This window comes from Pipra filicauda, unplaced genomic scaffold (genome assembly GCF_003945595.2).
Source record: "Pipra filicauda isolate LSUMZ 115617 unplaced genomic scaffold, ASM394559v2 scaffold376_size704792_pilon, whole genome shotgun sequence".
Lineage (NCBI taxonomy): Eukaryota > Metazoa > Chordata > Aves > Passeriformes > Pipridae > Pipra > Pipra filicauda.
The window spans coordinates 237045-261899 of record NW_024104505.1 but is presented as its reverse complement, the minus strand read 5'-3'; the positions used below and the strand labels follow the sequence as shown (position 1 = coordinate 261899).

At 42.0% G+C, this 24855-nt stretch overlaps 1 protein-coding gene across 5 annotated transcripts in view; it reads right to left on the bottom strand.

Moving 5' to 3' along the window:
• NHSL1 (NHS like 1) overlaps positions 1-20497 on the bottom strand; it is a 182424-nt gene extending 161927 nt beyond the window's left edge. For all 5 annotated transcript variants that reach the window (XM_027721046.2, XM_027721055.2, XM_027721061.2 and 2 more), the window contains exon 1: positions 19923-20497. In XM_027721046.2, the coding sequence (XP_027576847.1) occupies positions 19923-20280 (358 nt within the window). In that variant the 5' untranslated portion in view covers positions 20281-20497. The remainder of the gene's footprint in view (positions 1-19922) is intronic.
• Between the last annotated feature and the right edge of the window lie 4358 nt (positions 20498-24855).

Genomic DNA, 24855 nt, shown 5'->3' with positions numbered 1-24855 from the left:
TAATATATAAAATAAAGATGAGCTTGGTTAGTCCTCATAATTATTCAGTTGAACTTTAATTATTGCAGGAGTAAGGCAAATGCCTCAAAAGATTACAAATGAAGAGTCATTCCACAAGTGTGAATTAGAGTAACACTGTTATGGTTGAAAATATCACTATTGCCATAAACATACAGTGATGAGACATTCAGTGTTTCAGAAATAAAAAAGCATTACTTTAGGGAATTATATACCCAGAACAGATTTCAGCTGGCAATAATGTGAATGACTCCATATAGGAGATCAGGCCACACCTGCTTACAGGGAGCATGGGAAGGGGGTTAATAAAACTCAACCTGTAATTTCTGAATTACATTTGAGAAAGAAATATATTTTCTTTTGGGGGAGGCAGGGGTTGGGAGACAGTACAGCATGCTTTATTTTAAGGATTGTGAGGACAGTTCTAAAAAAGAAAAAAAAAACTAAAAAAAAGAAACCCTAAAAACATCACCACTATACAACTGATATTAAAACAATAAATGAGTATGTAATGGTATTTAATTAAAAAATATATAAACAGGAATTTTTTTTTTCCTCTAAACAATGGACTATGAGCCAATAAGCTGAAGAAAAATCCTGAAAAACACACTCATACTGTTAACTGCTCTCCAGAGTTAAAAATAGTTCAGGACGCCATACACAAAACCATTTACTAAAGAAAATATCAAGCCTTATATTTAAACTCTTCAGTATTTATTATATCCTTTAGGAGTGGTTATGGAGAGCTGAACTGCATACCAAATTACAGCAAAATAACTAAATCTGTTTTCATTTCACACTTTGTTCAAATTCTCAGCAAATCTGCATGTGCACATTTATTTTGGAATCAGATACTTTTTCAAAATGTTGCCACTGGCATTGAAGAGGTAGAAAGAGGCACTGCCAACACTGAGTGGTTATAAAGCAATGGAGGGGTAGCCAAAGAAGTACCAGAGCTGGCTCCTGTTTGATGTTATTTTAAGTACCACTGAAACCAGGGACTGCTCTAACTCCTGTTAACTGGCACCATTTGGCCACACTTGCCCAAATCATTCTCCCCATTTGCTCGTCAGGAGATGCAGGATGCCCCACTGCATGTCCCATGCTGCCTCCGTGCCAGCCAGTGATTGTGTCCATCCTTCTGTGAAGTCAGGGGAGCACCTACTTTAGGTCAGTGCTGCTTTTTCTTCTTGTTGTTGTTATATGCATACCAAAACAGAAGAGTGCAAAGTCAATGACTTTTAAAATTAATACAAGTGTAGACTAATGTCTTTTTCCTCAACATTAAAAAACCCACATGCGATTTTCAGAGCTTTAGAAACTAATTCTGTATAGCATTTGCTCCCCTGAAATCCAAAACTGTTTCAAGATCCTGATTTAAGTGTAGAGGCTCGTGGAACTACTGCTACTTCATTGCCAATGTGCTTTCCCCTCCTTGCTTCTTGGTACTCTCCTGCATATCTACTCACGAGGTTCTGACATGGACCAACTGAGGACCTCCCCAACGACAGAAAGGGCAGTGCTGCCCTGCATGATGGACTGCAGATGTGAGCATCCCTAAAGAAACAGAATGAAACACAAAAATGCTGCACTGCATTTTTACATTAGCAAAAATCCTCTTCTTTTTGTTTTTAATAACTATTCAAGCCCCATTACTATAGCATCCCAGTATCTCAAGGTCTGTGCTATGGCCCTGTAAGGAAACAATACCAGCAAATCAACCAGCTGTGCTTAACACTGGTCACACTAGTCAGCTAAGCACAAACAGATTAGGTCTGATTTTACTTATATTTGCACTAACACCAAGATCTTCCCAGTATCCAAGAAGAAACCAGTCTGCAACTGAAGTGAGAGTGGTCCCAACAGTAGCCTACTGAACAAGTTTGGACTGCCGCTTCTTGGAGAGAGAATGGGGGTCTGCTGTGAGCTAGCACCGACACAGCATGGATGGGCCGAATGTCTCCTGCCGCAGCTGGGCACAGGCAATCAAGAAATGAAAGCCATCACTGCCATGTACACAGGGCTGAAAACACAGCTGGCATGATACCACGCAAGAAGTTGACTGACGAGCAATAGACAAAGCCTAGCATAAGGGAATAGGACTGTGGTAGTGCACATCGTAGGTAAAATCGTGGGCACATCAGCAGCCTCATCATCAAAAGCTGGTTTTGAGGCAGTGAGTGTGAACAGAGGCAAGATAAGCACAGGCTGTCTGCCTATCTGGATTGGAGATCTCACACTTTCATGTGTTCAAGTATGCTTTCCTTCACCACAACAGCTGTTTTACTATGCTTCCTTTACATTCAAGTAGAGAAACTCTTGGTTTTCCCCATTCTCTGCATGCAGCGAGCACAAGACTCCTAAGACAATGCTGATCTCAGCACTCCAGCACAAGACTTGTTGCCATCCTGCCTCCAACCACCTCAGAAAGGCTATGCCCTGGCAAACACCATTTTCAAAACAAGTAAAAGAAAACTCATGATCTTCAGGTATTAGTACAGGTATCGTGAACCCTGAAATTTAATTTTCTATATATACTGAAAACTTCTACGTGTTCAGCTCACTGTTTGTCCATTTCCCATTTCTGGGTTGCCAGCAAAAAGCACTCTGAATAACTCAGGACTCCACATAACTGAGAAAAAGTCTTAATCATCCTGCTGCCAAAAAAAATATCCTTATTGAGGTACTCAGAAATAGCACCCCATCATACGATCTGAAATGTATTATAGCAGATTTTCACAGGCAGCAGCTGGAATTAGGTACATACCTTTCCATTTGGTGTTTTTCACTTTGCAGCCTTAGTCTAATTTCTTTGAAGACACTCAACTTTTGTTCTGGCAGAAGCATAAGGAACAACTTATAGCAAAGCCTCAAAATTTTAAATCGCTGGGAGTTAAACACAAGGTCTTAAAAAATTCTAGACCCTATCTTAGGAGCTATGTAAAATATTTTTCCCATTAACACCCTTCACATCTAAAATTTCAAAAGCCACGGCAGACATTTACATTTACCATTCACAGACTTTTTACTCAGAATCCTTCGGAGAGTCATATTACATAACTCAGCTGGGATAAATATTTGAGAGCAATTAATCACAAGAGATATCGCATACACATCTTCAATGACATTTACTGAACCCAAGTAAAAAAAAAATCATTTGACTCTTTCCACAGAAATCCTCTCACAGTAATTTCAGTATGTACATTACCATCCTTTACCAATTTATCTGGTAAAAGCATTCTTCAATTTGTTTGCAACGGGTTGCTAGAATTAATCAAAGCAGGGATTTTTGAGGAAGGCTTTTCAGGACTGTTAAGGCAGAAGGAAAGATTTCAGCCCAGGCACTAACCAGCAGACTAGCAAGAGGGCAAGCTGGATTTGAAGGAGCAAGCATGAACCACAGTGTTGTGGAATGTGTCTCTGGGCATGCACACAGTCAAGCAGATGAACAGGAAATCCAAGACACCTTTGGATCACTGAAATATATGGATCATTAGGGAAGGTGGTTTTGTGGTAGATTTCCTAGAGCACCAAAATGATAATAAAAAACTAATTTCATATAATGCTGGGGTAAAAAGCAGTACCTTGTATTTAAATGTCTACAGAATGTTACATGAAATAATGTAATTCTTTTCCTTTATCATTAAAGTCGTCTTAATCGTCACAATCAGACCAAGTCTGCAAAATACCAGACTCCTACTCCTTGCCTCCTCAGATCTGGTGGATAAATTTGGCCACTGATGCCCTATTCATCAAAGCCAAACTGATCAAAGTACAGTTCAACAGAAGGCAAACCAATTCCAGCTAGATCAAGCTTGTACAACCTATGAACTGGAGGGCATCTTAATCCATTGGGATCTCCTGTTTCAGCAGGATTGAGATGCAGACTCTGATAATAGCTTGCTTGGATGTGGCAGTTGACCTTTCTGAGTTCTCTTTGTTTAACTGTACAATGGGAATTCTGCCATCCTCAAAGCCCTTCTGACACTTCTGAGTGAGAACGTCTTTTAGCTACAGCTATGGCCACATCTACACTGTGGCTCACTTTGAAACATCAGCCTTCAAAGAAGGGATGTAGTTCTTCCACTTAAGGATTTTTTTAAATTTTTTTTTATGGTGGTGGCAGTGGTATTTTCATACAGAGCTTTCTCAGTTTTTTGTGCATCAGCCTATTTTTCTGTACCCACTTCAGTACTTCCTGTTTCCAAAATCAAGATCTGTCTCTACAAGACCTGCAAAGGAAGATCTCTGACCTTCAAACAAGTCTTAAACCATACTAAAGGAGATCTTGCCAGCTTACAGTACAGACTGCTGTCATAGGGATGCTGGTAACCATAAGCACTCTCAGCATCTACAGTACTCATTGGATTTAATCCACAGCATTTTAACTTTTGTTGATTTTTCACATTCATTTTGGTTTTTCCCTAAAATTCTCTCTAGCAAAACAAGTGACACTCCCCTCCACTTCATCTGTTTATTTTTCTTTCACAAATAAACCAACCCCTCCACCGGCAACAGTACGACAACATACATGAGAATCTAACTTGATTGCAAGATGACTGCAGAGGACAGAATTTTTTTAGTTCAATGGGACTGATGCCTGCCTCATGCTAATTTTGTTTCTTTTCAGTCCATGCCTTTCCATTTGTGCCATCTGTTCTTGTAATCAATTTACCTTTTCCATCCGCAGCAAAACAGGGTAATTAATTACACAAAAAGGAGGCATCTAGATGTGCTTTAAGGTCCCTTCTAGCATAAATGGTTCTATGATATGACAGCACAGGCACTCAGGTTTCCCCAGTTGCTGATCTTAGGACACCCCAGACCGCTGGCAGAAGCCCAGCTGGGAGCCACAGTGCCAGCTCAACACCACCCACCACACTACCACTCTACAGCAGTCCTGCTCTTACACCACACTCAGTACTGGACATTAACAAAGCTTGATGAAAAACTCAAGGGCAATCTTTAGTTCGGAGAAACTCTGCTTTCAAATTTCAGTGTTCCAAAATATGGCTTGCAGAGCATTCCTGGATATACCACTACTCAGATTGCTACTTCCTCTGCTGCTAATTCCTTCTCCTCCCAAAAAAACCGCCTTGTTCTTTTTATAGCATTTCAGTGAGAAGAATCTCAGCAAATGTGACAAAACATGAACCTGTAATAGCTAGAGCTACTGAATGGGGGGAAAGCTGGAGACGATAGGATCAAAAGCATTTTTTATGAAAAAGTAATTTAAAAAAACACCACAATCCACACAAAGCAAGCTGTTTGCAGAGAGAAGACAAAAGGAATACAATAGCATTACCTATGCAATAGATAGGCAAAATGTTGATTTAAAACAATTACCTCATTAGGAAACACTGCGGGATATCCTCTGCCCAAAAGAATTAAAAGACAGAAAAACTCACCAAAACTTACCTACACAGTTTTCACTTTTCTCTATCTCCTACATCTTCACTATTTATAAAGTCTCCCAAATTCCCAAAGTGCCAGCCTCAGTATTTTTAACTCCTGAAGCAGCAGACTGTTCCCTATGAAGCCAGTGCTTCAGTGTAACGACAGACTGAGCTCTGAGGATGTGAACATGGGGGAGGGAAGCTTCAATATTACAAACCATCCATCAACCACTTCTATAAAGCTCTTTTGTTCCATGTTCATACTTAGCAACTCAAGGTCAAAACTGATGCTGGAAAATGCAAATCATAAGTCAACCCAGACTTTCACCCCTACATGTTTTTTTGACCTTAAATGTAAACAACAAACAGGCAAAAAGAAATTTTAGCTACACAATCTATTTATATAAAAATGCGTATCAAGGAATATAACCAAATTAAAAGTTACTGTGGATTAATCTACTAATGATACAGATTAGAAAACCAAAATCAAAATATGCACATTTAGGATAAAAGGTCTTTACTTTTTTGGCTTTCTTACAGTTTGGGCAGTATCAATCAGTTGTTTTCACCTGGTGGAGACTTTTCTGTTTGTTTTTATTTGTTGTTAAGGTTTGCTTTTTAGTTTTGGGGTTTCTTACGGTTTGGGCATAGTCAGTCAATTGTTTTCACCTGATAGGGGCTTTTCTGTCTGGCTTTTTTTGTTGTTGTTGTTGGGTTTTTTAGTTTTGGGTTGTTTTTTTTTCTTTGAGAGAGAGAGAGAGAGAGAGACATACACACAGACACACAAGGTTTGACTGAAAGCACCACAGGGAAAACTAACTGGTTTAAAAAACGCCAACCTTTTCCTCTCTGGTAAAAAACAAAGGAACACATCTCTATTAGTCTTTGTCTTTCAGAAGTCCTGGGTCAGATGTGGGCAGCCTTAACAAAGAAGAAAAATAGAAGGTATTACAAAAAAAAAAAAATCAAGGGTTTCACTGCAGCCGAGAAAACAGGATGTATTCCACAGATTACAACTATTCTCCTTAGAAACACAATAGGGGAGGAAAAAATCATTCACGACACTCAAATACTTAAGGCCAGACTTTTCAGTGAACCCCATTTTTGCAAGATTCCACAGCAAAAAGCAACAGAGGTGCCAAATACCTGAGATTACAAGTTTATCCAGTGGGTATTTCCCAGAGGTGCTGTAGCAAAAATCAATTTACATGTACAATAGGAAGACAGTGTAAGATAAGAGAACTCTGACACAAAACTGTGACCTAGTATTTAAAAATCTCTTAATTTAGGATGATCTGGCAGTAGTTAGAATTGTCATCCCAAAACTTCTTAGAGTTTTATTCCAAGAGCCTGTATATAACATCTTTCATATGGGAAAAGTCCTGCCAAGAGCTTTAAATATAGCTTTATTGAATGCCAGTTTGGCTTCTTCTATGTGAATTTGGACACTTTAACAAGAGTTTATGAACTTGCATTGAAAAAGAAATGAATGTATAATGATAGTTTGCCATCCATGTGTGTAAGTTATGGGTTATGTAAAATACCAGATAATCCTGTAGTATAATATTTTAAAATAAAATTATTTCTCTCCAGTAGCTTTTATTTAGCCCTTAAATCACAAGTTTCATTTAAAGCACTGTCACGCTTGGACAGTCCTGGCAATTAAGGCAGCCTAAAAGATTGCTTACTTAGGGGCAGGATAGGAAAATGTGTTTAATTAGCAGCAACTCAGGCTACTGAGGAACTGCTTTATTTGATCAACTGCTGGGGTGGATGATCAAAAAAGGTATTTCCTGTAATTCTCATTGGAGTTTGCTTACTTGCCTCAAGCAAGATGAAGAACAGAACTATATGGTATGTTTTCTATCCTGCTTAATAAAGCTCCCATCAACAAGCAAAAAATAGGGTACTGTGGATATGTAACCTAGATCCTAGACAGTTTCCAAAATCTTAGCCAAGGACCTTTGTCAGAATTTCAAAAAGAAGCCGCTGCTGAAATTCTTGAGCGTGCGGAAGGGTTGTTCAGGACTCCTCCTGCAAACAGTGAATGCTTTCACTCCCTAAGAGACATTGCCAACAGTATCCATAAGGTGAGACAATGGAAGTGGTTTCCACTATCTCCACTGGAGATAGTTTCCATCTTCCTGAGATTAAGTTTATTACCTTGCCTTTCAACAGAAGCAATAGGTATTTTTATTGACAGTATTAAAGCGCTTCCAAAGAAGCACTGCAAGTTCAGAAGTCCTCAAATAAATGATTATAAATAAAAATAAATACTATAAAATATTAATTGTAATTTTTATAATATTATTTTTGGCTGCCAGCTTTATTACTTAATTAACTAACACCTTCCCTTACCCATCCTTTTTCAGATAAATGTGCTAAGACATTTACCTAAGGCCACAGAATACCCCAGCATTCTTGATCAGGTGGTCCATCTTTGGTCCAATTAGCATTCCTCTTGGACAGCCTTCCAGTAAAAAGAGTGTAGTAGTGTTCATGGTTATAATGCTTTGACAAGAGGCACTGAGCACAAACTGGAATACAAGAAACTCAATTTAAACACACGGAAAACCATTTTTACTAATGAGGGCTGTGGATGCTCCATCCTTGGAGATAGTCAAAACCCAGCCGCACACAACCCTCAGCACCTGGCTCACACTCAGCCTATTCTGAGTAGGGGGTTGGATTAAGTGGTCACAGCCAGAGGGTAGTGATCAATAGCTCTGTCCAGAAGGACACCAAGTGGTGTTCCTCAGGAGTCTGTATTGGACTAGTTCTGTTTAATGTCTTCATCAATGACACAGATGAAGAGATTGAGTGCACCCTCAGCATGTTTGCAGATGACACCAAGCTGAGTGGTGCAGTTGACACACCCGAGGGACGGGATGCCATCCAGGGGGACCTGGACAAGCTCAAGAAATGGGCCCATGGGAACATTATAAGGTTTACCCTTTCAGTTGCAAAGTTCTCAATACATGACCTTTGGTAGCTGCTCAAGCAGCCTCAAGAACTTTTTCTTGAACGTTTCATTCCATTCAAACTCACTGTCTAAGCTTCAACAACAACCATCAGGGTGGGGAGAGAAATCAAAAAAAGGTACTGCAGCACACATCACACAGTTCAAGTATCTCTCATAGCACCCTGTAAATGGAGGTTGTGCTCTACTGCTAACCATGATCATGCAGAATTTTTAGGCTGAGTGATGAGAAAGGCTCTGCTCACTTCAGTGTTCACCTACAGAGTTCATACCCGAGCTTGCTATTTGGTGGTATCTGCCTTTTGTCAATCAGTTCTTTTCTGTATTGGTTATTTCTGTTAAAAGCTGAGATATCCTGGGATTCTCCCTGATTAGCTCAAACTTCTAGTAGAAATACACCCACGCTTTCATTTGTTGGCAGGATTAAGTTTATTCATATTTTATTTTTATCAGCCACTAATAATAATCTAATTTAGAAATACCATATGTGCATAGATGTAACTAGTGATAAAGCCAACAGAGCACAAACATGCCAAGCTGACAGGAGCTCAAATGAAGACAAGCTTTTGTCTATCATGACCTAATTCATTTTTCTACCAGTCACACTAGACAATGCATTTAAATCACTTAACCTGCAGCACATTATCTCTATGTACAACGCTAAATTACCCACTCTTCATCCAACTTTTTACAAGCCGTAGCCATTTCCAGACTGCAGTAAGTTTCACAATTTGCCAGCAAGGTTACTAACAGTAACAAAATGGTTTGTAAGGAAAAAGCTACTGTATTTTGTATGCTGGGAAAAGGGGTGGGAGGGGAAAACATGCTCAGTTAGAGCAACGGGGTCAAAACAACACGCCTCAAAGAGCACTCCCTCCTGTGCTACATACCACGCTTTTCACGGGGCACATCACAAATTACAGAATTCAATCCAAACTCAGCAATGAGTGGGAGCAGGCAAGATAATAAGCATTGCAGATGGTTTCGGTCTTCATAACCATCAAGTAGACACGATGTCTCTGTAACAGATACAGACAGAGACTTTTGTAACATGACAAACTAAAAAGCACCAGGAGCTCTATGTTTTTGTGCTATTCTTCACCTCAGGCAAACACTCCATGGATTTCTAATTATCTGCTTTTCCTCTAGACCTCAAGAAAGCCCATAACTGTTGTGAAACTTCTGGTTCTTCAAAACAGACATTTTTAAACCACACTTAACTAAATTACCATCTTCTGGGTTCATTTGTATGTGTTAAGACTAGACTGTCTCGGGGCAAAGAGTCTTATAACTCACAGTTAAATCTATATTATGGCTGTGCTGTGTAAGTGCTTTCTAATGTTTTAAGGAAATTTGCTATCACAAGCAGGCCAACACTGTAGTTTAACCTTCATTCAGGATAAGTGAGCACAGCTCCCTCCTCTCCATGCCAGAGATTTGTTGAAGGGCAGCCCTGTCTTACCGCTGACCAAGACAAGGCAGGACAAGACAACTGCTCACACTCACCTTGTTTTCTCCAGCTTTCCTATCTTTCCTGAAGGTAAAGATCATGATTATAGATTACAATTCCATTTATTTCATAATTGTTATATAACTGCAACTGTAATTTCAAAATCAACTGCAATAATTATTTACACTGAAACCACCCCTGTCACGATCATGCTTGCCTCCCCACGACGAGATAAATGCTACGTGATGCTTCCCAGGATTTCGGGAAGCACTGAGGCAGAGCCACTTCAGCACATGTTGCACAACTGGGGCTGAGCCCAGCTGCAGCCCAACGGGGTCAGGGCCCCCCCTCTCCATGGGACTGCTCCCTGCAGAGCTCAGGCTGTCCCAGCCTGCCCAACAGGACTGCACACGCTCTCCACTGCGAGGGCAGCAGCCAGAGATACAGAGAAGGGTGTTGGCCCTGTGGAGATCAGTTGCTATACCAGTTTCCCATATCTTGTTTTCCATCAAGGTCCGGAACACAACTGGTACAAAACCCTTCAGTTCTAACCCCATTATCACCCATTTCCTCCCATACCCATTGCCTACAGCATGTATTCAGCCATGCAGAATGACTTTTTATGATAAGTATCCTTATACCTCAAAATACTCAATCTTCTATCACATACACAAGCTGTTAAAATAAAGCTAGCAGGAGGAACCACACAGTAACTACCTGTCTTTATTTTAACAGAGCAAGAAAATAGCTCAACAAACAAGTTTTAGAAAACTGCGTCTAAACTAACACACCAAGACATATTATGAACATTACTGTATTTTCATTCTCTTTCTTCCTCATGACAAATGTAGAAAAAACCTATTTCTTTCTCACATTTAAAATATTAAAGTTCACATAATAGAGTTTCTGTGTTTCCAATGCTACAAATCAAAATAGTATAAAGGAGACTATAACCATATACTTAACTGCATTATTGTTCATATACACATTGACATGTATCTTCAATCCTACAGAGTGACTATCTCCAGAAATTCTTGGATTCTTGGACTTCTGCAAAGAAATATTTTTTCAGTGTCTAGTACATATACTGGAGGGAGGAAAAAAAAAAATCAAAATTTGAATAGAAAGGATTTCATTTGCCTCATGTCCAGAATAATGGGCAGTGGATCTTGCTGTATAATCAATCTAGCTTTGCTTCTAAATTTAAAATCAAACACCACAGTTAACAAAAAGTTTTGTAAGAGCTTGTTTCCATTTTCTGGTAGAAGGGTTCTTTTTTTCTAATTCAAATTGTTTTAAGCAGTTCTAAGGACATAACAACAACCTCTAAGGCTAACAACATTTTGAGGGTTTTTTTTTAACATTTAAAGGTACTGCATTAGCTAAACATCACTTGGTTTCTCAAGCCTCACAAGTAGATTCAGTTCTCACCATCAACAAGATACTGAATAGGAAGGGAAAGCCAACACCACTTGCTTTGGAGCTCTTCCCTCCCATACAACAGGAACAAAAGGTGCCACTAGAGATAACCCACAGAGCAGTCATCTCAAGTCCTGCTGATCTTCCTGTAAGCCAACTCTATCTATTGCCAAAAGTCAAAACTTGCTAAAGTAGAAAATAAAAGACAGATATCCATTTGCAAGGAGAAAGACCGGGCTTGCTTTCTTACTCCAACCCAAGATTTTGACAAACCTTACCAGTGTAACAACCAGACACAGAAGTATGTATGTAAGCCAGTGAGCAGCAATATTTACCCCATCCCTTAAAAGCTAATGAGAGCTCATCTGTAGACAGTATTTTGATACTAAAAGGAAAAAAGATTGGGAGGAACAAGGAGAAAGAAGAGCATTCAAGTACAACCCATTACCATATAAAGCATAGTGTAGAAACCTCTTGTTTTCATTTTCCATTTGGCCATTCAACCAGAAAAAAAAAAAACTTAAAAAATTTTACAACTTCCACCATTGTCACTATTACTCAATATGCTCAAAATCTCTATCATTTTTCCATTATGATTAAGATTAACATTTATTAACATTAGAAAAAAAAAGTGACTCAGTTCTTCAGATAGCATCCATAGTTCCAATATACTTCAGGAGGCATCTGTTATAGTCCTAATCTCTGAAAAGTAGGAGCTAAGTTAATTAAAAAATTACAACCTTAGAATAATCAAAATTTGCTTAGCTAGGCTACAGCCTGATTACAGTAAAAGGAATGTCCAATCAATCAACTTAACAGATATACTTCTTATCAAGATTTCACATTAAAACAGAACTGCTGATTGCCTGTAGATTAGGGAAATTAAATCTACCGAAACAATAGAATGCTCTATAAGTTCAAAAGTTATAAGAACTCAGCCACAGATACATATTAAAGTTAATTCTTTTGAGGGTTTTTTTTATGTCAAGTAATACCTTGATACTCTCACTTCCACCATTGTAATGGTGTAAATGGTTTTGCTCTTGATTTATACTCCTATAGCAGAGCAATAGACATGTTTGGAAAGGAAGCAATAAAAATAAAGAAAGGGACATACTCGAACAGGATTAAAACTAATTGTGGTGCTATCCACTGTGCCACAATCCCAGCCAGGAAGGCCTTTCACAGGGGCTAACACCAAGGGGTATGAAACGGAGGGGTGAGAGGGGATATCATGAGAAAGCCAGAAGCTCCATCAAATTTCACCCTTCCCTGTCTCCGCCACCCATCCCTTCACCTTCTTCCCCACTAACCCAACCAACTATCAGGCCTGCAGAGTGTTGTATTTGAGGAAGGGGAGATGCTCAAGGCCAATTTTAACAGGCACAACATGGGTGGTGAGGTGCAGAGAAGACGCTAAAACTGTAAGACCTCAGAACAGACGGGGCTGAAGATGGAGAGGCAGCTCAGAGAACATGTAGGGTGGAAAGTCTAAAGAAAATGAGGAAAACAAGAAGAAAGAAATTAAAAAAATTAATCGGGTCTTAACCTAAAAACTGTGTAGTCCAGTGTCTTCAACAAGGAAATTACCAAGAGGAGTTATGACAAGGCAATTACTTGGCGCTGCCTCTCTCTGAAGGAGTAACTACCCTGCCTCCAGATTGCATAGCACCCTAAGCTCAATCACATTCAGTAGGACCTTAAACATTTATATTCTAACTACTCCTACTTCTTAAAGGGCAATAAAATCTCATATGCACAATGCTGATTAAAGGACAAGAGGCCAATAAATAAATAAATAAATCCTAACTTAACCACCATAATTCAAAAATGACGAAGAGAAAAAAAACCACAACAGCCTAAAGCCAGAAGCAGCCCTGCCCAACTAAAACATGGTAGGATATAAGCACAAACAACTTGCAAAGTCCACCCACATTAATCTGTGCTAAACCCACAGGTAGCAAGATATTTTTTCTAGTCTCTTAAGTGGCGTGTCATCCAGGCTTTCTGAGACTGCCATCCAACCAGCAGGTTTCCTATCCAACCTCAGCCAAGAACAACATTTAATTAGCATCTTTAATTGATCTTGTTAACTGTTAGGGTGGACAGCTTTGATCTCGCCTGCTGATAGCTAGTTTAGGACTACAAAAGAAACTGGGGCTTTGCATAATTGCCAAGCTTTCAATGTGCATTTTTTAATTCCTTCTACTTCTCAATCTCCCTTTCTGTTTGTGCTGCACTAGCGCTTCTGATAACAGGAACAAAAGCACATGCCTTCATTTATTGTATCATTTATTTGAGCATGAAGGGGAAAAAAAGAAACACGAGGAAAGGGGAATTGCCACTCCTTCACCTAGAAACATGGAAAAGGGCCAGGAATTACCATAGTGAATCTGGCCTGGGCAACATTAAGCACAGTATCCCGTGGCTGATGGCAGCCAGCACCAAACACTTCAATGGAAGATGCAGGAATCATTAACAACATGTGGGATAATCTGCTCCCCATCCCCCTTGAAAGCCTCATCTGACTTTCCACTGATTAGAGGCTGGTTTAAATTCCAGGACAGAGGTTTTGAGGAATTTCAGTGGCTTTCCACTGTGTTCTTTTTTGTTTGTTAATAGGTTCATCCAAAAAAAAAAAAGCCTCTTCTGCAGGAGATTCGTATTAGCAGCTTTAGGAGAGAAGCCCACAAGACCAAGGTTACTAGCTCACACTCAACCAAGCTGAGACTGTGCCAATACTAATAGGAAAAGAAACTTCTGAGGACGTTTTAGTGTATCCTAAAATATCTAGCAACCTTCAAAATAGACCCTAATTGAAAACAACCAAATACAAGTATGTTTAATTCATTAACTACCTCTCCTAAACACTGTTTTCCTGAATGATCAAGCCAATCATAAGATCTACGGAAATAAACGTTCATAGGTGGTGTATAATAGGTTCTGAGCAATGTACAAAGCAGCTCTACATTTCAGCCAAAGAGTGTCAACTGTTTTCAAAACAGCAAGCCAAACCCTCATCAAACTGAATTCAGCTGGAGCTTTGCCACTCAGCAGGACAACGACTTGGCCCACCATCCCCATGGGAAATCTTTTTCTAACTCAGACTTTCTTCCTGCTTATTTCAAACAAAATCTCCTTTGGATCAGGTTGAATTTCCACAGATAATTAGTCTTGCACTAGCTAAATAAAACAAGAGTTATATTGCTTCTGAGCAGCAAACTGAATAATTACAACAGAGTAAAAGAGAAAATTCCTTCTTTTTTTTTTCCCAAGGAGAACTTAGGAATTAACTGTTTAACATGGCTGAACTTTGCTGTTGAATCTTTGTATTACATGGCAACAGAGAGAAGTACCACAGTGGAGTCATCTTAAGCATCTGCAGAGTATCACAGATGAACTGTAGCTCCCAAATATTGCTAGAACAGAATTCTTCACCTGAGAGCCTGTCTTTTCTTACCAAAGCTTTCTCAACCGCACACCATGGTTTTGGTGGTTGGTTTGGGGATTTTTGCTGTGATGTGGTTGGTTTTCTTTTAGGGGGAAGGGGAGGTGTTGTCTGGCTTTTTTTTTTCTAAACCTTTTTCTAAAGAAGGTTTGTCCTTGTTGTTGCAGGATGATGAACATCTTGTATTCTCTGACCTTACACCAGAAACTATACAAAGTCAGCCAGCCCCTTCATCTCCTGCTTACTGCTGATACTGTCTCGAATAATGCTCACTTTTGGTGGCTAGGGATGGAGGAGGGGTTTCCCTAGGAATAAGCTGAATAAAGCTTCCTGTTCGGCTAAAGCAGGAAATGTGCCCCAGTACTGCCTTGCACACAAAGAGTGGAAAATACTTACTAAACAAAATAGCAGGAGATGAAGTGTAAACTGGATTGGCCTTCCATCATGCAGACAAATTGAAAGCCATAGTCCCCACCCCCCCAAGCTCTCTTGCATTAATGTGCTTAAACTTGGAGAAAAAAAAAAAACAAAAACAAACCCATACATATGTATACACGTTCTGCATCAAAATCAAATGATTATGCTGTGCCTTTAAAACCAAACACCGAAGGATTTTAAACAACAACACTAATTAGGAGGTATCATTTCCTCCCTCCCACAGAATCTGTTTCTTCTTGTTAGAACAGGAGGTACAACTGGCCAAACCCCATCCTACTACTGGAGAAACTGAACCAGAAGTTGTCATTAGGTTAACCTCCTAACATCTCTCTCAAAACATCTCTTCAGAAAGACTTTAAAATAAATAGCATAGAAGATGGAAGGGACAGCATTTCAGACTGTCGAATCATTAGGATCCACAGAAAAGAACAGCAGTATTAATTTTTGTATAAATATTGGCAGATGGTAGAAGACAAATATTAACGGAAAAAAACATCCTTCCTCACAAGAGCTGGCCTTGTAATTCATGCAAGACTTCTCTGCTGCCATCATATGCCTTTTGATGAGCTCTGATCACTTCAAAGAGGTGCTTGTCCTCACCCATCCTGACGTTTAAGGACTGAAAGTGATGAAAAACTGCATCACCTAATGCTAGGTCACAGCTACTGATGCACACTGCTAGAAAATGAAAAGCTGTTAGGCAAGTCCCGTGGTGCAAAACATATTACAGCAGCTGGATGCTGGAAATATATGACAAAACATCATGCAAAATAGCAACACACATAAGCTTAATGAAAACCTGATGAAAAAAGTATTAAATCTAATTAATTCTCTAGACACTGAGTTGAACTCAGCTGAACTAAGGGATACTGTATAGTACACTTGAATTTTATAAACCATCTTGAGCCATTAGTGCCTCCCACCACCAGGAGTTATAAACCACTCATCAGCCCACGGGGACATGTCTCATCATATTTTGATGTCCCTTCTTATGGCACAACACCCTGTTCATCATGCAAAGTTCAAATAAATACATATCAGGAAAGCATTTTACTAATTCACCTTAAAAATATACTTGTATTGAAATAGAGTCAAGCACAAGTTTCTCAGTTGGGGGGCATAAAGAGAAGCTTCTCTATCACCCTAGACAAAAAGTTTAAGATAGCCAAACCAGAGAGAGCAGAGTCAGTGGTGATCTCCCAGAAAAATCAACCATCACCAAGACTGCATACATCTGAAAGCTACCTTCAATATCCTGAAGTGGATGTGGAACTAAAACTCTCGGAGAACATGTGGCATGCCAATACAAAATCCTCAGAAAGCAGGCCTCCCAGTTGAATGGCATGGCAGAATTACAGCCACTCTTGACAGATGGGGACATTAACCCCTAGTAAGGGTTGCAAAGGTGTAGCACCTACTGCAACACAGCACATCCTTAACCAGTTTGCCACATCACAAAGTTCCTTCTGTGTGGAGCAATGAATGGATGTCCTTGAACTAATGCATTCACTTCAGGATACCAAGGAGTACATAACAGAAAAGAATCAGCAGAAATAATTTGAGACACATTTACCTATTAATACTCTAATATCTATATCTAGGAGCATATGGATCCTACACACACGCAAGGACACACTGTACAGACAGACAAGCAAACACAGTGAACAAATGCAGAGAATGACTAACCGAAGACAAAGAGCTTTGTTGTGCCTGCTTTCCCTCCCTCACAGCCCTGTCCATGCTCGGAGATGAACAAATACTAATGGACCCCTGTTATCTGAAGGGTACTGCATGGAAACTTTACTTTGAAACAAAATTATGATAGTACAAAAATAAGAAACCCCCAAAATTTCAAAGTATGTACTTTTCCCAAGCACCATGGACATACATAGCATATCTTCTACCAGCTGCCAGTCTGCAGCTACTTCTCAAGAAGTGGTTGTGACCCAGATTTGAAGTTTGCTAGTCCTTTTCTGATCCTTCCCATACAACATGATGCTGGGATCACAAAAATCACTCTGGGACCCTCAGTTCCAAGAGGAAATTATTGTCAGGGCCCCACAAAGAGAACAAAAGCCATTTATTCAAGTAGAAGTTACCCTCGATTTGAAAAGCAGGTGTACAATGTCCCATCCCCTCCTCCTGAAAGCCACAGTAAAATACTTAAATCATCTGTCATGCTGCACCTGTGTATGTACATGTGCACCACAAGAGGCACAGTAGTTTACAATATCTGCCCCACAAGGTTTACGATTAGTAACAATCTAGTAAATGGGAAAGCAATTAAATTTGTTGACAATCCTCATTGTTCTTATAGTCCTGCACCAGCAAACATCTTTCTCCATGAGGCTTCCGTATCTTCAAAAATGGGAAGGAAAAATGCCCCTTGTCATTGCTCCCAAAAAAAGACAGAATTATTAAACCATTCTCTTTGTTTTGCATATATTTCTCTTTAACGTCAGAAACAGCGTTAAACTTGCAGACAAGCCTTGACAGCTTGCATTGTAGAGATATTCATGATTCCAACTACAACTGATCATCCTACCTGATCTCCTTGGCCAGATTACAATATCTAGAAAGTACATAAGAAGAGAATTGTCATGGCTTTATGTGCAACTTCAGGTCAAAATGCTTAGCTTATACATGAATTCCTCGCAACTGATAGGCAAATAAAATAACCTTCCTTCACAAACAAACAAAAAAGTCAAAAAACCAAACCAAAACAAAAAAAAACCCTAAAAAATATATTAGGAAGAAATAATCATTATTTCTCTTCGACTTCAACAGATAAGCCCTTTGAAAAGTAAATATTAGGAGCAGCAATGCAGCTTTCAAGAAGTAAAACTGAATTGACAGCAGAGGTGCCACTTAGCAAAGAATTTAAAATCAAACAGAGAAAGCCAAACAGAAGAACCGCGTCCAGTTTTGGGCATTACAATGACAAGAACAAAGATCATCAAATTAAAAGCAATAACAGGCTTAGCCCAAAGAACTGAGTTGTAACAACAACAACAAAAAGTAGCAAATATATAATTTGTGCAAAATGATGACTAAGAGAGGATACAATAACTAAGAGTCTGATACATGTAGAATTTCAATGTTTGCACAGCGCAGCACTAGCCTTATTTCACCCTTCCCTTTAAATGCATTGCATATGTGTATGGTAATCATTAGCACCCTCTTTATATTGAGATAAATAAATACCACTTTCTATCAGGACATTAACATGATATATCACCGTACTGCAGGTATGCCTAGTAATAACATGTTCTCATTTCAAGTCTGACTGCACCATGCCATGCTAAACGAACATAACTATATTGGCAGAAAAGGGAATACCCGTCCTGTTGAGGAAGAAATGCTTCTTAAATTTGTCACACAATTACAAAGCACCAAAAAAGTAAAACTGGTTATCACAAAACTTGAGCCTCACACAAAACTTGAGCCAAACCATAAGATTTGGTAAGGATGATGAAGGTGTCTTCCTTTGAAGAAACCGTATACTTCAGTATACCATAAGGAATAATTCCACAATGAAACCCATACAGGGTTTATACACTTTGAATCTTATCTGTGAAAGGCATTCCTTATCAGTTTTGCTCATATGCAAAGTAAGCTTTCTACTTCCATTCAAAAGAAAACTATTGGTGGTCTCTGAGCAGCAACCCTATGTAGACTGGGGCTTACACCTTATACAGCTGCCACAAAAGTTGCAACACAGTTCCTTGGGCTCCTGAATGTTTCTAGCACATTGAGAAAGCTAAACTGATGTTGTAAGCCATCTTTCACATTGCCTGTTGGGAGCTTGGCCATGCAAAACAAAACCCTGTGTACCACATACGATTCTTACTTTCTCCAAAGTTGGGTCAAGCTCAGAAAAATACAAACACTCTTCCAATAACTCTGTGTAGGTGTACAATTAATCACTTCTGAGGGCACTTTGCAGGCTATAAAAGAAACTTTAAATCCACCTCCCTATGCTGCCACTACTTAGGAGTCTGAGGCTGAACCTAGATTTTGCTGCTTGTACTTTCTATGAAGTTGAAAATACAAGTTTGGGATCAGTGCTACACAAAGAACAGAAGCCTGGGAGAACCGAGAGACGCAAAATCAGCTGCAAAGTACATCCAAGTTTCTATTTACTGAGGTCTTCCCATGCACACACAAAAGAATTAATCAGGCATGTGGGCTGACCTGTCGGAAGCTCCGCTGATCCCAAGTTTAGCACAAACCCGGCATAAACACACAAACAAACTCCCCCGGGATCAGCACGCTATCACCTCCCGGCGCTGGCAGTGCTGGCGGCCCCCCTCCCCCGGCCAGCCCGCCCTGCGGACACGTTCTCCCGAGCGAGTCAGGGTTCCGCCAGGCAGAAGCGCTGGGAAAACACCCGCAGTCACCGGCTCCGCACGCTGACACCGCCCCTCCCGCCAGGGCGGGCGACATCCAGCGCCAGAGCCGCCGGGACGGAGCCCAGGGCCAGGTCACCGGGCGGGGGATAAGCAGCGCCGCGCTGCAGCCCGGGGGACCCGGGAGGAGCCGCGGTGGGACCGGGAGCGGCCGCCGCCACCTGAGCACGGAAAAAGCGAGACGGGGACGCTCAAGTTTCCCCTCTTTCACTTCTTTTTTAAATAAATAACTAACTAAATCCCAGCCTACCGCACCAACCGTTCCGCCACCGGGCGGGCGCCCTCCGGCCAGTCCTCCCGCTCCGCGAGCCGACCCGCCACCGTCCCGGCCGAGCTCGCAGCGCCAGGGAAGGGTGGTACTCACGGATCTTGACTTTGCGGTGGTCGAGGCGGGCGAGCAGCTCCTCCAGGGCGCCGAGGCGGCGCTGGAGCCGGGCGTTGCGGTGGCAGAGGGAGTCCGCCTCGCTGAGGATCCCGCCGAAGATGTCGCCAGCACAGCGAGAGAGGTCGGAGAGCTGCATCAGCAGCGACACCAGCGCGTACGAGCTGACCTGCTCCAGCGTCCCGAAGAGCGGCACCGCGCCGCGGCGGCGCCCGCCGCCCCCCTCCGCCGCCCCGGCGGGGTCTCCCGGCGCCGGGCCGCCCCGCTCCGCGCCATCCCCGCCGGCCTCCTCCAACCTGCACAGCTTCAGCGGCTCCAGGGTCCGCAGCGGGAACGGCATCGCGGCCGGGGCAGGGGGTGCAGCGCCGGGCACGGCAGCGGGAGAAGCTAGGCGTCCCCGGCACGAAAAGTCTTCATCCGCGCAGCGGCCGCGGTGACAAAAGTTCAGAGAGATGAGAGGGAGGGAAGGAGGGAGAACAGCACAACAACAACAAATGAATCGGAGCGGGTGGGCGGCCGGGCTACACGCTTCGGGGCCGGGGGGGAGCTGCCGCCGCCGCCGCCTCGGCGGAGGGGAAGCCCCGCGCGGCGCTCATGTGCGGGAGCGGCCCCCGGAGGCGGGAGCGGCCCCGGGAGGAGGGAGGGGATGGGAGGGGAGAGGAGAGGAGAGGAGGGGGAGAGGAGTGGGGCGCAGCACTGCCGCACGGCGGGCCCGGGGAGAGCCCGAGGCGGCCGGGAGACAGGAAAAAGCCCGGCTTTCTCTCCCCGAAGTGGGGATGGGGCGGGAGAAAGAGGAGGAAGCGTGGGAGGGGGACTGAAGCGCCCTGGATGTGGCCACTAAGGAAGAAAGCCAGACAGAGAAGGAGGAGAGAGAAAGAGCCCGGACCAGCCCCACCTGGGGAACCCCGCGCTGTTGCAGGCACTTTTCTGAACGCACCAAACTCCCAACCCGGAAAGCGAGAGCAGGAAAAAGAGGAGGAGGGAGAGGAGGGAGGGGAACCTCCACGAACCTGGGAAAAGCAAAAGAGGCCGCCGCCTACCTGTGGCTTCCCAAACTGGAGTCTCACCCTTCCCGGCCAGCCAACAGCTAAGGTAGCTCCTCCTGGTCCGGCCCCGCGGCGCGGCGCTGGGGCCAGCGGGACTCCCCAGGGCGAAGCCAGCCCCTCCGGCCTCCCCTGCTCGGCGAAAGGGGCCAAGCAGGAGAGGGGGCAGGTCTCGCCCCAGCCCCTTGCCCTGCCGCGGGTTAGGCCGGAGGTGTTGCTCCAAGACAGAGAAAGAAGATCAGCCTGTCTGGGAACGGCGAATTGTTTGTGGTTAATTTTTAGTAAGATTGGCATTAAGGTAGGAAAAGCAAAGTCTGGCTCAGGCAGAACATGACATCGCCGAGTTGCACCGAACGTTGCACGTAATGCTGGTGTGGACCGAAGGCAGGTTCCAGCCTTAGAAGCCCCTGCACTTTTCCCGCGTAGGACACAATCAGCTCTTCATGGAGATGACGGCTCTAATGAGCTATTCCCTACAGAACCAATTTAGCCTACTAGCAACTGTCAACAGCTGCTATTTAATTTTAATTGGACAATGCCCTACTGGCTCTGGCTCCTGCTATATGATAAAGAGAGGAACCCAATCCCTCTCTTCTTGTGGGAAAGGGCCCTGGGGAAAAGTGGTTGTATCGTCCCTTCCTGCCTCATAACCTGCTCCGGCTCCTGCTGCAGCTGATGAAACTATGTGATGAAAGAAAGAGAATCGGCTGGAGAAGGAAAGATCGGGGACATATCCACTGTGCCATTCCATTAGCATCTTGGGGACACACAATTTATGTAACAAAATATTCTTTATCACAGTATTTATCATCCATACTTTTAGCCTTGGTTACTTAAGGGAAACATGAAAAAAAACTATTCCAGCGGTAGCATTTGAGGAACTCTTTGGTGCATGGAGGAGTTTGTGGACAAAGTTGCAGGCAGTGGAATACAAACCAAAGGCTTGGTAACATGTATGAGAGTTCATATCTATGGGAAATGTGTGTTGGGGTGATAGTCACAGCAAAAATTGCAAGTCATTAATTCCTCTCTTACATTAATCAAGGAAAGTTTCATCTTCAAGTATTTCTTGGCGGGGTTGAGGGGGGGTGGGCGGGGGAGGAGGAGGAGGAAGCAATGCCATCTAGTGTTAAAAAAAATAAAGAACAAACCCACTTTTCTTCACACCTCTGTCCAAACAGGTTACCAAAGGATAACTTTGCAACTTGGAATGTTACTACTGGTTTTCTGTTACAGACAGTACCACTGGGTGCACATGTGCAATATTTGTAGAAACTGATGAGAAGAACATGGTGCAAACAGGCGAAATGGTGTTTAATCAGGGGTTTAAACATATAAGGAATCCAAAGCAATAGTCTTGCAAGGGGGAAGCTGTCAGGATTGATTAACAGAGGATGGAAAGCAGCATTCTTTCATATTGGACTCTTCTGGTTTTATTTTGGGACACAATGCCTTCATTAGTTCTTAGACATGCTTGTTTGGGGTAGTCCTTTGATAAAAAATGATTCCTGTTCACTGGCGTGATTGAATGGAGAGGAGTGATTCTTTGTATGTTTTAACTATAGGAGTACCATGGGGAAACCAAGTATGAGATGGACTTCAATATCAAACACAGTAGGAAGAAAATGAGCAAAGAGCTCAGTTCAGGTGTCAGCTGAAAAGAACCCACAGCAACACATCTGCCAGGGCAGATATCATAAGACTGTGAGCATGTTTGTTTGATTGGAAATTACTAATTTTTAAGTTTAGCAATAGATATTTTCAAAAAGGTACATTTGCCAGTTTAAAATCTTTTCTGAAAATTCAGATCAAATCCTGATATTGCAAATATTTTTGCATTTTCTTATCTGTAAGTGGGAAAAAAATACTTAAAACAGATTTGAGCATAGAGAGAATAATAACAAGAAACCAAAGCTTTAGACAGCACCTAAGTTCAGTAAAGAGCCTCAGCTACTGTGTGTGGAATTTCACTGCTAGTGAAACCTACTTTACCTATTTCACTGGTTTATATGTTTGCAAACTGTAAAATAAACTACTGTGACAGCTTGAATATTTCTGGTGGGAATAATGTATCATAAAAAATAAGGTCTTTTTAGGACTGCCAGTTAAACGAAGTTAAGAAATAAATCTGAATTTTAAATGCATAGATGCTCCTGAAACATTCAAAGTCTGTATGCTTATTCCAGAACAATACTTTTTTCCTCATTAGTTTATGTGGTCTGTTTTTCTGGGATAGGCTGTTACTGTATGGAACACTCAGAAAAAAACAGGTGTTAAAGAAAATGTAAATATCGATTGACTGAAACCAGTAAAGAGTGGTCTCAAACTTGTTTCTTCCCGTGCTAAAAGAAGGGACATAGGAAAGGAAATGAAGCTTAAATACTTACACAGTTGGAGATTTAAAGTATTCATCATGTTGGAAAGGAAGCATTTAAAATTTCTAAGGTCAGCAGAAATACAGACTTTCTTAGGGACACCCATCCCCCTCAGGTAGCTGAGTGGTTATGGCTGGAAAATGTTTCCTTTTCTGGCAGACTGCAAGGATGCTCCTGACTCTTTTTAATACTCCCACAGGCCCAGGGGGATTCTGAGGCAAGGTGGGCACCACTGCCCAGAGTGGGTGACAGCCCCAGTGCTGCTCCCCGCTCTCCAGCAAGCCACTGCCCTCAAGTGAGCCATCCCTGCAGCTCACAGCCCTGCACATTCACACAACACCATTTTTGTCAATCGTGGTGTGGGAGTGAGGGGCTTCTTCCCATTTAGCTGCCTCCACTGGAGAAGGAGGTCTGTGAGCTCAGTGTGCAGCAGTCACTTCCACTTGTGCAGCTAAGCCTGGCAGACCTTTGACACAGCGTTCTGGGTCTCACACCTCCAAATACCCTCAGTCAGGAGTGGGAGATCCTCTCAGAAGAGGAACAGAGCCTAGAAAACTGAGATGAAAAGGAGAAAGGTAGACAAAAGGACAGCAGAGACTTTACTAAATATTACAAGTCAATATTGATTTAATTTTTAATGAAAGTCCAAGTTGACTGGAAAGTTCATTATGTCTGGATTGTAGCTTTCATCCTTCAGCATTTAAAGCCTCAAGGTAAATTACCAAATGAAAGACCTAATAACTTTCATGTTCTATTTCAAGAAACAGAAGACAAGTCTTGTGGGACTTACTCATCACCTACTGCAGAATGAACACTGCTATTCCCTCGGCTTGCTTCTGCAATCCCTTTGGGCTCTCAGAAGCAAATAGCAAGCAGTAGTACAAGAGCCACATGGCCAACCATGAAACATCAGACAGCTCTTCCTCAGCTGGAGGCACCAAGCTCATCCATTGTATTTTAGCCCACAGATTCAAGCTTGCTATTTGCCTGTGTAGGCTAGGAAAACCCAACCAAGTGTATACACAGAAATAATAACAGTACAACTTGAAGGGATGGAGGAGGACATTTCTTGGTCACACTCATAGCAGCTCTATTGAACTCTGGTTTGTAATTGAGAAAGCAAGCTCAGTGTCCTGGGCACGTAGTCAGCTTATGTATTCTTGACTTACTTAGGCTGTTGAGCTGTAGAAGTTTGGTGTAAGCTTAAAATAGAGGCAATTCTGCAAGAAAAGTATGTTTTCTGACATTTTATTCTTTCTTGGTTAACCAAAAGTATGTGAATGCTCCCAGTTTTGTTGGGCCACTGGGCTCTTCTAATCATCACGCGTTTCATTTCTGTCTTCAATAGAAAACCTTTCTCAAAGAAACCTGCATAAGGTAGTGTCCTAGTTAGAACAGTTGGGACCAGTTCATCGCTGTGTGGGTGTAACCCAAACTGTGTATTCTACACCCTCCATGCCATTTCCCAGAGACTGTTAACAATAGACCATTTACAGC